This window comes from Danio aesculapii, chromosome 14, assembly GCF_903798145.1.
Source record: "Danio aesculapii chromosome 14, fDanAes4.1, whole genome shotgun sequence".
Classification (NCBI taxonomy): Eukaryota; Metazoa; Chordata; class Actinopteri; order Cypriniformes; family Danionidae; genus Danio; species Danio aesculapii.
This window is the reverse complement of record NC_079448.1, coordinates 41,818,657-41,834,515: the sequence shown is the minus strand read 5'-3', so window position 1 is coordinate 41,834,515 and position 15,859 is coordinate 41,818,657. Positions and strand designations below refer to the sequence as shown.

The window sequence follows — 15,859 nt, the reverse complement described above, 5'->3', positions numbered from 1 at the left end:
CTGTGTAAATGCAGACGATTGGATACGAGTCACTTTTAAAAAGTGATGTAAGCAGGTCATTAAAAAAATCGGATACAGTGACAAAATCGGAAATGATCATCAAGATCTGCAGTGTAAATGCAGCCTTATAGCTGACCTAATACTTTTTCAGGCAAACAAACACTTGCATATACTATTTATGTTCATATTGCAAGAAGGGATACTGAGCAATCAGTAACAAAAGTAAATTCTGTTATCCTGCTCAAAACTCAACCTAACGCATATCAAGAGTTTATTTCAATAATTATTTAAACAATGTATACGATCCCAGCTTGGAGCGGGTTGGTGGCATAGGACTGGCGGGGTTACATTGGTGCTGTGTCCCAGATGGGAGAGAGGTTTAGGGGGGGTGAGTGTAGCAGAGGCCAGCTAGTGAAGTGCTGAAGTGCTTGCATAGGACCGGCAGGGTTACATTTACATGTTCATATTGAAAGAAGGGACATTGAGCAATGAGTAATAAAAGCAAATTCCATTAGCCAGCTTTAAAAAACTAATCCTAACACACATCAAGAGTTTATTTCAATAATGGTTTAAACAATGTATATAAGTCAGTGGGAGTCTATTTAGAAATACCTAATAGTGCATTTGCAACTAGTCTCCCATAGCTGACCTAATACTTCAGGCAAACAGATTCTCACATATACTGTACATGTTCATATTGCAGGAAGCGATATTGAGCAATCGGTAATAAAAGCAAATTCTGTTATCTGGCTCTAAAAACTAACCCTAACGCACACCAAGAGTTTATTTCTCTGTTGCAAAAGCACGCTTGGAGCATTTTCAAACCGGCCTTGATTTGCTGCCACAATCATTTCTATTTAATGGATCAATATATCAACGGCGTATCGCCATGTAAGCTAATAAATGCATATTTGTTCCAGAGTCTTAAGCACCTTAATGTGAATCTAATATGATACTCCCATATTTGGTGAGATTTTTTAATATTGCAAAATGTCACCTTCACAGTTTCAGAAGGGTGTGAAATGTGTATTGCTATTATTACATCCCCCCCCAAAAAAGAGAAAAGAAAAGAAAAGCTGACTCCTACCTAGGCAAAATTCCTCTACAGCTCTCTCTCTCTCTAGTTAAAGCCTTTTTATCACATAAAATTTGCTACATACTAGTTCATTCTCTCTTCCTTTCTTGCTGGCAGGGCTCTAAATCTCCAGTTTGAGCTGCCATGAAAACTGAAAAGAAACAAATGTTCTGCATATGAAACGCCACAATCGTATTGTGTTAGGTCTCCCTGGAGCAGGATAGAATAAAAAAAAGAAAAAGAAAGAAACAATAGTGTGATTTCAGGGTAGATTAAATCACATGGATCTCAAGGCTACAGTTCGTAAAATAGGAAGAAATTGGAAGATTCTGACAGTGCCCACCTGGAGTAGTGTGATTCGGATGAGTATCTACAGGCAACGAAAACACGGTAAACAAGCCAACATCTGTCATTCTCCTCATTCACACACATTTCCTCTACCACCACCAGGTTTAAACATTGAAACAATTCCTGCACAGTGACTCAAAATCTGTGTCTCCACATTGGAGTCATGTGTCAAAAGGTCATGTTGAGGTCAAACTCGTAAAGCAGGGACATAGAAGCCTGTTGCTATGGCGAGCAGTGCATCTAGCGTGCACACACACACATACACATCCATGTTACTAAAAAGGGACTGTTGCTCTATACTGGCCAAGAGGAGACCAGGATTTCTTCTCAATTAAAGAAACAAAAATCACATACTACATTTTCTTTTAAGCTGTATTTGCATAATATAACTGAAAATAAGTTTGTTTTTTTTCAACACATGCCAAGTGGGGACCTGAAGCTCCGGGTGATATCTACCTATCCAACAGGAGACCTTCACAGACTCTGAATGTGAAACACAGAGACTGTTGAAGCACAGACCATTAACTCACATTTACATGCTACACTCTAAAGTTTTAAAGATTTATATATTATTATATATTCTGTTTGTCATATTAAAGGGCACCTATTTTACCACTTTTTCAAGATTTAAGATAAGTCTTTTGTGTCTCCAGAATGTGTCTGTAAAGTTTCTTAAAACACCCATCAGATTATTTATTATACCTTTCAGAATATTGGATTTTCTGCTCTGAACACAATGTAGCTGTTTATGTTGCCTGAGCCTTTAATGCTAGTTCTCCCCGCCCACCGTTCCCACGTGCCTTTAAGAGTGTGCCTCAATCTAAGTCTCGGCTGCGTCAGATAAACAGCACAGTGACAGACAAGAAGTAAGCAGACATCACGTAACATTTGTAAGAAATACTAAGAATTGTACTTATGATTATTTGATGTATTTGTTGTGGAGTTAATGCAAGCCTGTTCTGCAATGATGAGTCACACACAGTGTTGTTACAAAGTTCACACACAGAACACACACACATTGAGCACACGTTTAACTTTGCTCTGTCTTTGCATGGCAAATGTTACAGGATACATATTAATATCCACTGCTGTATGTATTTCCGTTATGTTAATGTACAAAATAAACCTGATTTAACGTCCACAAACTGGGATTGAAGCATCTTCTTTTATAATTGTACTGACATGCGGCTCTGGTGATAAAGACGGTAAAATCACTGTAATTACAAACATGCACTGTTTTAAAAACATTTAAAACTTGTAAAACTGATTCTTGATAACATCTGATGATGATTGATGATCACAGTGAGCGGAACAGATCTTTTAATCCCGCTTGCTTACGCACATCCTGTCTTGTTGATATGATTCTATGCATTACTAGAAACATGTTAATACGCGGATGTCAATCAATTCAGTGGGCCTCAAAATGGGAGGGACGTGGATCCTATTTTAACATCAGGAAACTAAAAAAAAAAGAGACTTTTTGTCTTAATATCACCTGAATATGCCTGTGGACACACTATACCTGCACACAGTTCTGTCTAAACAGCTTACAAAAGATGATTTTCATCATAGGTGCCCTTTAACTGCTAAACAACTTGCAAATATTTTAGACTTGAAATTAAAACTAATATGTGTATATATTCTGCACAACTTAAATGAATACACACTTTTAATCAATATCACAGTGAACATTGACATATGCACTGCTGTTTTTTTACAAAAACACATGCCACAAACACACACACACACACACACACACACACACACACACACACAAAAACACAAATTCAATCACTCTCTCTATAACACCTAGCCTGCTGTCCACAATGGCCGAGTGAAACAGCTTTCGGCCTCTTTTAGCTCAGTGACAATGTCTGCCCTGTCATGCGCAAAAGAGCTAGCCCAGCTGTGTTTGAACATGCTGTCAGTCAGCATCTCTGCAGCCGGGCTCCGACGCCTCTAAAAACGAGTCGCGACTGGTGAACAATGAGGGTGGAGCCGCTCCCTTTCAGCCGCTCGCTTTTCTTTCTGTGCTGTTAAAAAAGCCCACTCAAATCATCAAATGGACGTGACTGTATTCAACTGGGCTCTGATGACAGATCAGGTGAGACAGGGACGAGATGCGCTTGCGTTTGCACTCGGGGCCCGGCCGGCTTTTAAAATCCTCCAGGGACGCGGCGAGGCCCCAGTGGATCCGTGCCTCTCCATTTCCCCTCACTCAAGATCCAATCCTACCAGAGTCCTGCTAATCAATACTGTCACTAAGGCCACAGAGGAATTCTCGTTTGTGTGTGTGAGCTTTTTTTTTTTTGTGCCGCACTGCAGCCTAGCGAAGCTCATTGTTCTTAAATCATACAAACCTAAGCAGCCCTCTTTGACTCGGAGCAGATTTTTAATGTGTGCTGGGGCTATTACTCTTATGCCACCCAAAGTGCCGCGTAAGCCCCCCATAAATCTAAGCATTGAGCTGGTGAACAAAGAGCTAAAATAAGGTTAACTGCTGTCTTTCCTGTGCTTGGGGAACATATGGGAAGACTCTCAGACTTGATAAGTCATTGATTAATGGTTCTAACTCGTAGTTAATAACACGGCAGAAATCGCTGGGGGAATATAAAAGTCGGGCCGTCGCTCAGAAATGGTGCAAAAGTCAAACGACCTTAAATCAGCGCAATTTTGCACCACATTCCTGTGTCTGAAAGGTAAAAAGTCAAACAAGTGTCTGACTTCTTTGCGCCGTGGAGTCTGAGAAGTGCTGTGGCATCTAATTCAATTTGAGGGCAGCGAGAGCTTGCGTCTCTGTTATCGAAATGAGAGAGGTGCTTTGAGAGTTGATAGCCCTCAGAAACTTGGAGAGAGGGGCCTGTGGCTGGTCAGCTGATGAAATCGGCAAGGGGTTATAAGTATAGAAGGCTAAGGAGCCCTCCATTACGGTCTGTGGGGAGAAAGTTGTGCAGTATAAATAGCTCCCAGGCTGAACTCCCTTTGGAGAGCTTGAGAGACAGAGAGAACGCTGATAAACATCGCTTTTTGAGACAGCCTATGCAAACCTCTGCAGTCTTTTTGTCTTTCTTTCCATGCTTAATTATTAAAGATCCTTAAAGAGAGATTTAATTAATCATTTTAAGAATCGAGAAGCCAGAGTGTGCAAAAAAACAATACTTTTTTTCTTCTATTTGCAGATTTTCTTCTTTTTTCGTATTGTTGTAAGTTGAATATTGTTGAATACCATGTCTTATTATATTTATGAATCTGAAATTCAATTATATAGTAGCAACATTTATAGTCCACATAATAGTATTTCAAATGCATGCTGTTTTCATCATTATTACACAAAAATATCTCAATAAATAAATATAAAAGCCCAATAAATTACGATAACAAATAAATCATAAATGGCTCTTCTACACCAGATCACATCTCTCACCATTCTACTTTGGTATAAATTTGATAATTGTTGTAATATTTATGCATCCTTGGTGAGCATTCAATATATTTTAAAGTGGAAAACAAGACAAAATGGCTGAATAATAACACAATCTTTTTTTAAAGTAGAGTACTAATCATACCTTTTTGGCAAAGGGAGCACCGGTAAACTTTCCAGCATGGGAGACAGCATAAACAACAAATGGACTAAAAGGATATCGACATTTTTTCAACAAACTTATCCTGCTTGTCATCAGTCTTGGGGAAGTTCTGGATGTCGTTCTCCAGCCTCTGAATATGCCGCTCCATTGTGTCTAGACTGGCTTTCAGGGTCTGGGCAGAGACTGCAAACAGAAGAAAGAAAAAACAATGGGTTATGATGCTTAGTTTGTGGTTACAAACTATTTGAAATGTTCGTTCCCAATTGTTGAGCAACAGACTACAGTTTGGCTTTATAATATTTAAATATTTTATTATGATTTTTTTTTCAGTTTTTTTTCTTGTATATAGTGTAGGGTACAGTGTAAATCACAATTACCAGTAATACATGATAATGCATGGAACATGTAGAAATAGTGCTGATTCATGCTAATTCTGTTTCACTAATGTGGAGTAAAAAAATTATAAAATCCATCAAATCTAGAGAAAACTTCTCATCAAAGTTTCTCTCAATATTGTTTAAAGTAGTATTATTGTTGTATTCTTTCAAATTATTTATATTTTTAAATAAAGAATAGGGGTAATTTAGTTCTAGTAGGACAAATACATAAAGTTATGTATATTTACAAAAAATGAATTAATGATTAATTTGGTTTATTGAATGCCAAAATAGTATAAGAAATAGTGTGTATATACACAAGTTAGAAATTCAAACAACTTATCTCTCAATAACAAAATAGAAAAATATGAAAGGTTTTACTCATAACATATTAAATACAGTATTATAAAGTTAAGATTGAAATAACAATTTACTGGGTACAAAAAAAACAAAAAAACAAACAAACAAACAAACAAACAAACAAATAAATAAATCACACAAAAGTAAAAAATTCAAACAACTTAGTCTCTCAAAAACAAAAATAGGCAAATAAGGAAGGTTTAACTCATAAAATATTAAAGTATTAAAGTTATGATTGACATAATAATTCACGGGATACAAAAATAATTAAATAAATAAATAAATAAACAAGCCACACATCTCAAAAGTTAAAAATGTAAACAACTAAATCTCTCAATAGCAACATAGGCAAAAAAGAAAGGTTTTACACATAAAACATTGAAGTATTATAAAGTTATAATTAAAACAATGATTCACTGGGTACAAAAAAAAATAAAATAAATAAATAAATAAATAATAAAAAAAATAATAAAATAAAATAAAATAAAATCTTAATCTCTCAATAACAACATAGGCAAATGAGGAAGGCTTTACTAATAACATATTTAATAAATTATTATAAAGTTATGATTAAAATAATGATTCACTGGGTACAAAAATAAATAAATAAATAAATAAATAAATAAATAAATAAATAAATAAATAAATAAATAAATAAACAAACCACACATCTCAAAAGTTAAAAATGTAAACAACTAAATCTCTCAATAACAACATAGGCAAACAAGTATGGTTTTACTAATAACATAATAAATAAAGTATTGTAAAGTTATGATTAAAATAATGACTCACTAGGTACAAAAAAATAAAAAATAAAATAAAAAGTGAATAAATAAATAAATCAACTACAAAATCAAAAATGTAATCAAAAATATAATCAAAAAATAAAAAATCAAACAACTTAATCTCTCAATAGCAACATAGGCAAATAAGGAAGGTTTTACTTATAAAATATTAAAGTATTGTAAAGTTGTGATTAAAATAATGATTCACTGGGTACAACAAAATAATAATAATAACAAATTAATTAATTAAAAAAAATGTTTATACACCACTATCTAACAAACAAATAACCATTTCGGATTTGCCTAATACATTTAATCACCTCATCTAATTAGTCAAATGTGTGTGTTTTGTGAATTATCCTGTGCTCCAGCATATTTAGCCTGCTTTTGTGGTGTGCGTTCTGCAGGTGTGTTCAGGTGGACAGGTGCACTGAAGAGATGCTGACTGAGGCTGAGTGGCATCAGCATGAGTTCAGCTTCATTAATCTCTACATAATCACTGTTTACTGCTCTCCATCTCTCCCTGCACTCACTGTAGTTCTTTCAAGTCTGGACTTCAAAGCGCCAGCAGTGTCTTAGGGGGATCAGGCGGACGCGGACGCAGTCGCGGCGCCGTATTGTGATTGGTGTATGGCTTTAGCTTTATTGATACACACGATAGGAATGATCACGGCACAAGAAGGCCTGTCTGAGAGGGTCAAAGCTCTGACTCATCAGAGACATGAGAGGCTTTGTATGGGTCTTAGAGTGGACAAACAGGTTTCGAGAGGGTTGCTGTGAGGACATTTGGAGTAAGAAACCCAGTTGCAGACTCTGGCTCATATTATTTCAATTACTATCATTATGTAAAACTTAAATTTAATTTAAAAGGTAAAGCTTCTTTCAAGCATACACACACGTGCAAAATACACACACGCAAAAAAATATCATTATTTGAAATTTATAAAAACATATTTCAAGACGAGTTAGAATGACCATTAGTATGAAAGGATCTAAATTGAATTGATTTTATAACCTATAATTGGCCATAAACAGCCTAAATTTATGATTTTAATGGTTCAACACACAAACATATACATTCATATTAGCCACAATGCATAAATACAAGAAACGCATAGTATTAGATATGGGGGAAATGCTAAATGTATTCATTCATTCATTTATTTTCTTTTCGGCTTAGTCCCTTTATTAATCAGGGGTCGCCACAGCATAATGAACCGCCAACTTATCCAGCATATGTTTTACGTAGCGGATGCCCTTCCAACTGCAACCCATCACTGGGAAAGCTAAATATATGAATATATTATTATTATTATTATATTAAAAATACAGGAAAACCATGGTAATAAATATATGGGGAAAGAGTCTATTTACAGTATTATTGTTGTTATTGTTATTATAATATAAAAAAATACAGGAAAACTATGGTATTAGATATGAGGGAAAGGGTAAATATACTGTATTATTAGCATTATTTTTTACTTGTTGTTGTTATTATTATTTTTATTGTTGTTGTTGTTATTATTATTATTATTATTATTATTATTATTACATTAAAATACAGGAAAATTGTGGTAATAAATGTATGGGAAAAGGCTAAATATACTGTATTATCATTTTTGTTGTTGTTGTTGTTATTATTATTATTGTAATTATTATTATTATTATTATTATTATTATTATTATTATTATTATTATTATTACATTAAAATACAGGAAAATTGTGGTAATAAATGTATGGGAAAAGGCTAAATATACTGTATTATCATTTTTGTTGTTGTTGTTGTTGTTGTTGTTATTATTATTATTGTAATTATTATTATTATTATTATTATTATTATTATTATTATTATTATTATTATTATTACATTAAAATAGGAAAAATGGTATTACATATATGGAAAAAGGCTACATTTATGGTATTATTATTATTATTATTATTATTATTATTATTATTATTATTATTATTATTACATTAAAAACAAAAGAAAACTATGGTAATAAATATATGGGGAAAGGCTAAATTTACTTTCTTATTATTATTATTATTATTATTATTATTATTATTTATTTATTTTTATTATTATTATTATTATTATTATTATTATTATTATTATTATTATTATTATTATTATTATTGTTGTTGTTGTTGTTGTTGTTGTTAATATTATATTCCAAAAAACAGGAAAACTATGGTATTAGATATGAGGGAATGGCTAAATATACTGTATTATTATTATTTTTTAAATTGTTGTTGTTGCTATTACTATTATAATATTATTATTATTACTACTTTAAAAATATAGGTAAATAATTGTATTAATTATATGGTAAAAGTCTAAATGTACGGTATTATTATTATTAAAATAATTTTAAAACATTAAAATGCTTGAAATATAAAAATAATTATTGATAAAGAAAGTTTAAATAATGCAACATTTGAAAATATGAATGTTTTTCCTGTACTCTTACCGAAATGAATGCAGCCTTGGTAACCACAAGCCCTTTTTTGTTTACGTTAGATCTCACAGATCCCAAGCTATTGAGCAGTACTGTATAGTGACACAGCAATTTCTTAAGCCTGCTCGGGCTTATACAGCAGCAGGATTCAATCTTTATTTCCCAAGGTCAGTGCTAATAACACCTGCTTTAACTTTTCCTGCTCTCCAATAAAGCTAAAATAGGAGGACAGCGGGCAGCAGCTACAAATCTACTCAAAGCACTAACAACAATATAAAGGTTAGACTCCGTGTCATTAGCAGCATGCTGGAGGAAAACCCACGACTGGGGATTTACTGTCCCCTAATCAAGGCTTACAAAGCTGAGGTTAACACTCTGTCTGAGGACAGGCCTTGTGAGAGAAAACACAAGCAAGAGTGAGAGAGAGAGAAAAATCGAGCGAGAGGGCAAGGGCGAGTTTAAGCTTTTTAAGTGATGCTACAAGCTTGTCTGGGCTGGTTTGTAAAAGCTGGAACACTATTGGTTTAAAATACTCTGATGGCATGTTGCAATGATTTTTTATAAGAAGAGAGAGTGAGAATGGAGGATGGAGATGGATGGGTAAGATATAGCGTGGTTTGTGTGTCTCGCTGGATCTGGTGCTGGGGGAGTAGCGAGGGTGAGGAAAAGCTAGCTCTGAGTTCAGCTAATAACAGCTCTGACTCACACATCTCACAGGCCTCGCCACTGATGAAACACAAACACCAGGGACCCAATGAGGAAACCTAGACAGCATCTTTCTAAGGTAACATGAAAGACTGCAAAGACCTCTTTACTGAAATGAAAGAGTGGTTTAAAAGCTGAGAATGCTAATGTTATATATCAGAAGGATGCAGTAAACTTTTTTAAGCAAAGATTGATTGAAAATGAAAAATGCAAAGTTATTATTATTATTATTATTCATTTTTTTAATTTGTTTGAACTTTATATTCAAATATCCTGAAAAATAAATTTAGCAGTTAGCATAGTAAAATTAAAGCTATTAAACTACTATTGTAGTTTTTATTAATAAATATATTTTATAAATTAGTTTAAAATGTCTATTATTTGTTTACAATACAATTTTCCTTATTTAATTTTATTTATTTATTTGTTTGTTTATTCAGTTGAAATAAAATCATTTTAAAAAAAATAATAATAAAAAAAACAAAAATTTAAGGTCAATATTATTGACCCCCTTAATATTTGTTCTTGATTGGCTAAATCAAACCAATGACTTGACTAAAATAACCTAATTAAGCCGTTAAATTGCCTTTAAGCTGAATACTAGTTAAATAACTAGATACAATACTATGTACAATCATCATGGCAAAGATAAAAGGAATTAGTAATTAGAAACAAGTTATCCAAAATATTATGTTTAAAAATGTGTTGAAAAAAATTCTGTCTAACAGCACTAGAGAAATATTTTAGGAATAATTACAATTTCACAGTCATTTTGAGGGATTTTATGCTATTTGAAGTCAGGCATTTTAAGTCTATTAGGGTTCCCCGCTCTGTGCCTGTCAGGCTGATCATTAGCTAAGCAACATGCTAACACCAAACTCTATTGGAATCTATTGAGTGAGTGAAATCTCCCATGCAGAATGCAACACATGTGGCAAGCGGATGTAATCAATCAATTCTGAAGTTGTGTTTCAGAAATCAGCTGCCTACATATGACTGTGATTTCAACGGTAAAAATGCTACCTTAACAATGCATAACCTGATTAACAGTAAGTTTCTTTAATATATAAGGTAAATAAACGTAAATTCACTGTAGACTGATGGCCTTTCATGCCGAATAATCTTAAAATGTGAGCAAAAATGACCTGTTTTGTCTTCACTTTAGATATTACGATAGAGAATCATTCAAATACTAGCTCTAAAGTGACGTTTGTGAACTGGCACAGGTTTCTGCTGTTCTGACGTCAGTTGCAGATTTGAACGAATGGTGGAAGTTGTTCCTCAAAAGGATTTTGAGACTCTCTGTGTTTGATTTTCTTTTTCATATACACGGTTATGACATCAAACTGTTGTATAAATGCAATATCAGACTTGTAGCAGTGCCATGTGACTGTATATCATCACTGGTTGCAGAATTCCCTATATGACACTTTTTATGCTTTTTTTGTTTATCATGGTTCTTTTAATTTTTTCTCATCAATTCAATTCAATTAAATTCAATTCAAGTTTATTTGTGTAGTGCTTTTTACAATAAATATGGGTAACAGATCAGGTCACAATTCATGCTATTAACTACAGGCTTATTATCTGCCTATTATTAAGATATTAACTGTTCTTACAAAGTATGATCTAATTCTACATCCCTAATCCTACCCAAAACCTAAACCCAACTATTACCTTACTAACTAATAAACGATTAAGATTATTAAGCTAGTGGTGTTAGTTAATAGTTTGTTAATACAGAGAACTGTGACCTAAACTAAAGTGTTACCAACATGCAGTTTCAAAGCAGCTTTACAAAAGCATTACAACCAAATTAAGGTAAAATTTTAATCAAATATGAGTTATAATATATAAACATAATTAACCTCCAGTTTTATAGCATAAAGGTGAAGTCTATGTGTGTGTACTGTACATGTTTAATGAAGTGTATTTGTGTATTCAGTGTATGTGTTGTCCTCGAAGTCCTCAATAGTTGGCATCATCTCTTCCAATGTGTTGGATCATCAGTTATGCACTTTAGAGTTACATCTAATTTTGATAGTGTTCATTGCATTAGCTTAGTGTCATGTGCGTTACAATCATGATGTTTAGTAGTTGAATGACACCGAGCACTTTTTATATATTAGTTTGATGCTCTGCCTGTGTGATGACCATGACTTTCTCATCCACACTTGCTTATGCACTGAAAAAAGTGTTGCATGCAAAACTGTTGCAAACAATTTACTTGTGTTAAATTTAAACAAATAAATTAGATTAAATAATGTTCAACTTAATTTGTTTGTTTAAATTCAGCCCAAATAAATTGTTTACAACCACTTAACGTAAAAAAATTGAGTAAATCCAAGGAAACATCTTTGAATACTTTTTTTCAGTGTGGTTGTGTTTTTGACTGTGTAAAAAAGTATGTAGATTATAGTACTTCAACACATTAACACTATACATTAATAAAATACCAATACAAATATTTAGAAATTTCTTTAATAGTTTCAACTGTATGTTTAACTGTAAAATTCTGGCAACTTCAACATTTCTTGGTAACAGCTAATTTTGATAATCCATTTGAGTATTAGCAGACTGTCTGCTTAATATCTGTTGATACTGCTCCTTTAACAGACATTTAACTGACTTTGCAAATACATTTCAATTTACAGTACACTAACCCTAACCCCAACCCTTACCCCAACCTTACAGTCTACTTATAATCTAATGAGAATTAGTTCCCATGTAGATGCAATGTAACTTAAATTCAACAAACAAACCATAAAAATAAAAATATTTACGTATAGATTATTTTTTAAAAGTGTATGACGTTCTCTGTGTTGTGGACCAGTCCGCTTGTTTACCACAAAATAATGAGATTTAAGACCGCACTGCCTGGAGAATCTATGAATAGACACTTTATTTCCCAACGTGAGCACTTAAGAAATTAATAGCTTAGTTTAATTACTACAATAAATAGGATAAAGCCACGGTGTCCAGTACATTCAGGATTTCTGCACGTTAATATAGCCATAAAAAGTTGGGAGTGTGCGGTCTTGCATGCGGAAATTAATATGAGAGGAAAATGTTAATATTTTCTTTTGATGTTCCTCTGAAAGTACGGCCTCGTTATGGGTCACTTTCTGCTTTTCAGCAATAAATTTGTTTGTCTCAGAAGCAGCTTTCCTCTTCTTAATAGAGAGCCCTGCTGGAAGCCTGAGCAGAATAAAACAGGCATCCTTTTGGGATATCATTAGTAAGATTAACAACAAAATAACACTGTTTACAGGGGACCAGTACTGCCGCATTAATAACTCGAACATGCTCATTTCACATCATCAGGAGGGGAGGAGATTAAAAAAAAAGAAAGAGAGAAGATAACCCTGAAAAAAGATTCGCAGTAACCATTTCTGGGACGTAGCAATTTAAACTAATGACTGCTGCCTGTGTGGTTCCATAACACCCACAAACAGCGCCGGCTTCAACATTCACAGTCACCTCCTTAGATTAACAGTTATTTAGGCTGTTGGCTAGTTCCTATTACTAAAGATTCAAACCGCACACGCTTTTTCACTCCTTTGCACTTTGTAAGGGCACATTCACAAAAGACTCATTCTTGCGTTCCATCTGTGCTATGATTTGACATTTTTAGTCTATGTATAGTTTTTCAAGGCTATTCCACTAACATGGTATAGTTCTTTATCTTGTAGAGCCATGCATATGAATGCCGTCACATCGCACTAGACTCGAGATCAAGGACTCTATGGCATTAGTCGCGTTTGTGATGGCATTACACAATAAGACAAACCGGTTGCCGGTTGGCTTTTTAAAGATTTACAGGCAGGGTTTAGTGCGCGTGAGCCTTTGCTTTGCGCTGTGCGATATTCATTCTCAGAGCCAGGGGACAGACGAGGACTATTTCATTAAGCCCCTTCCCGTCTCCTCTCGCCATAAACTGCCATGAAGTAACGTCGCTTGTCATAAAAAAGAAAGAAGATGCGCTTTGCAAAATACCAAATCATCAGCTGTAATGCCAAGGTGTCAGCGTTACTGTCAGCCGTTTGTTGGAGGGCACCATTTCCATGCGAGATTTATAGATAAGGCGTATCAATATTTCATCGCCGGAGCTGTGATGCTGGATGATACAATGTGAATTGAGATTTATTCCTGAACAGGAAGCCCCAGTGTGGTACGAGGCATTCCAGATTTAAATAATCTCCACCAACAAAGGCAAACAAAGCATATAACAAAAGACAAGGTCATCCGCGAACAACCATTAAGTGGTTTACAATGGAATTATTGCCTCTTTATCTTCCTCCACGTGAGGATTCGAATTACACAAGAGAGTTCATGCATGGCTGAATGGACAGTATGTGTGCATCCATAAAAAGCACTGTGAATGTGTATGAATAAGTGGTGGAGGTGGGAAAAAAAGAGAGTGTGAGTCAGAGAGATGATGAGGTAGCTAAAGAGTGATACTCAATAATTCAATATATTGTGATAATGAACATGCACAGATTAGATATCATATGCACTTCAAAATACAGAGCATGATTATTTAGTATATACACTTTTAGAGAGCTTATTATAGTGAATATCCACAATGCGTTTGCAGTGGCGTTCATAACAGAACCAAATGATTGGATACTTAAGGCTGAATTATACTTCTGTCGAGTGATCACCATAAATCACGACGCATATCTTACACGTAGTTATGCATTTATACCTCTGCATTCTGTGTTGCTTTGACAATAACACATTCCCGAAACGCTAGCTGGCAGTGGGGTTTCTACACTATGTGACAATTGTCTTTTCGTCGATCCCAGTTGTAAGAGCAACAAAAAATTACTTGACTTTTAGTTGATCATTTAGAAAAGTGGCAGAAGTTGCATTTTTCTGATGAATCATCTGTTGAACTGCATCCCGATCATCACTAATACCACATCTATTGGAATCCGCATTCACCCAAGATTCAAACAGAAATAAGTTTGGTGAAGGAAAAAAAAATCATGGTTTGGGGTTACACTCAGAGAGAGTGCGAGAGATCTGCAGAGTGAATGACAACATCAACACACTAAGGTATCAAGACATTTGTGCTGCCCATTACATTACAAACCACAGGAGGGGACAAATTCTTCAGCAGGATGGTGCTCCTTACTTTAGCCGCCACATCAAAGTTCCTGAAAGCAAAGAAGGCCAAGGTGCTGCAGGATTGGCCTGCCCAGTCACTAGACATGAACATTATTGAGTATGTTTGGGGTAAGATGAAGGAGGAGGCATTAAAGATGAATCCAAAGAATCTTGATGAACTCTGGGAGTCCTGCAAGAACGTTTCCTTTGCCATTGCAAATGACTTTATTAATCAGTTATTTGTCATCGCAGAGGTGTATGGATGCAGTCGTCCAAGTTCGTTGGAGTCATACACAATCAATCTTTTTCCACTGCACCATGACTTTATATTCTATACTGGACATTATTTCTGTTATGTAACAAGACTTTTGTCTAACCAAAGCCAGAGCTTACTGTCCTAATTAAATCATTAAATATCAAGGCATGATCATATTTTATTTTGGTAAAATAAGTGTAATCTAGAGGCCTTTGCCTTTCATATAAGCCACTTCTGATACCAAATGATCAACTAGAAGTCAACTTATTATTTGTTGTTCCTAAAACTTGGATAGGTGACAAGACTTTTGTCAGGTTGTGTATGTTTCTCTCTTTTGAGATTCTTTGAAGGTGTTTTGTTTACACAGGAAGTACCTGTAATACTAACTTACAGTACAAGTTGTTCAAACCTGCTCATTCAGAGGCAGGAACTGGCGGACATGCAACTTTAACCATAAATCACCAACCAGTCACAGAGCTTGTGCTATGCTTCGCTGCAACATGTAGTTACATTTTTGGAGAGGTGTACGTTAGGGTCGCTGTCAGCCAGAGCGAAGGCTGCGTCAAACTCAAAAGTTTAAATCAGGCTTTTATTGTTTAGCTTAATAGTTCAAACATTTTACGTTAATCTGGCATACATGCTGAAATATTGATAGGAAAATCTTAACATTAGTCAATTTAACTACAGTAAACACACCATGAAAACTACGATAGCTTTTATTAATTTTAGCTGATGTTCATTTCTTAGTTCATGCCTAACAACGTGTTAAAATCATAGTTGCAATCTAATGACTTGTT

The 15,859-nt window shown here is 34.4% G+C and overlaps 1 protein-coding gene across 6 annotated transcripts in view; it reads right to left on the bottom strand.

Moving 5' to 3' along the window:
• Positions 1 to 15,859, bottom strand: part of diaph2 (diaphanous-related formin 2) — a 763,661-nt gene that overhangs the window by 223,611 nt on the left and 524,191 nt on the right. For all 6 annotated transcript variants that reach the window (XM_056472168.1, XM_056472167.1, XM_056472172.1 and 3 more), the window contains one exon: positions 5,066 to 5,190. In XM_056472168.1, the coding sequence (XP_056328143.1) occupies positions 5,066 to 5,190 (125 nt within the window). The remainder of the gene's footprint in view (positions 1 to 5,065; positions 5,191 to 15,859) is intronic.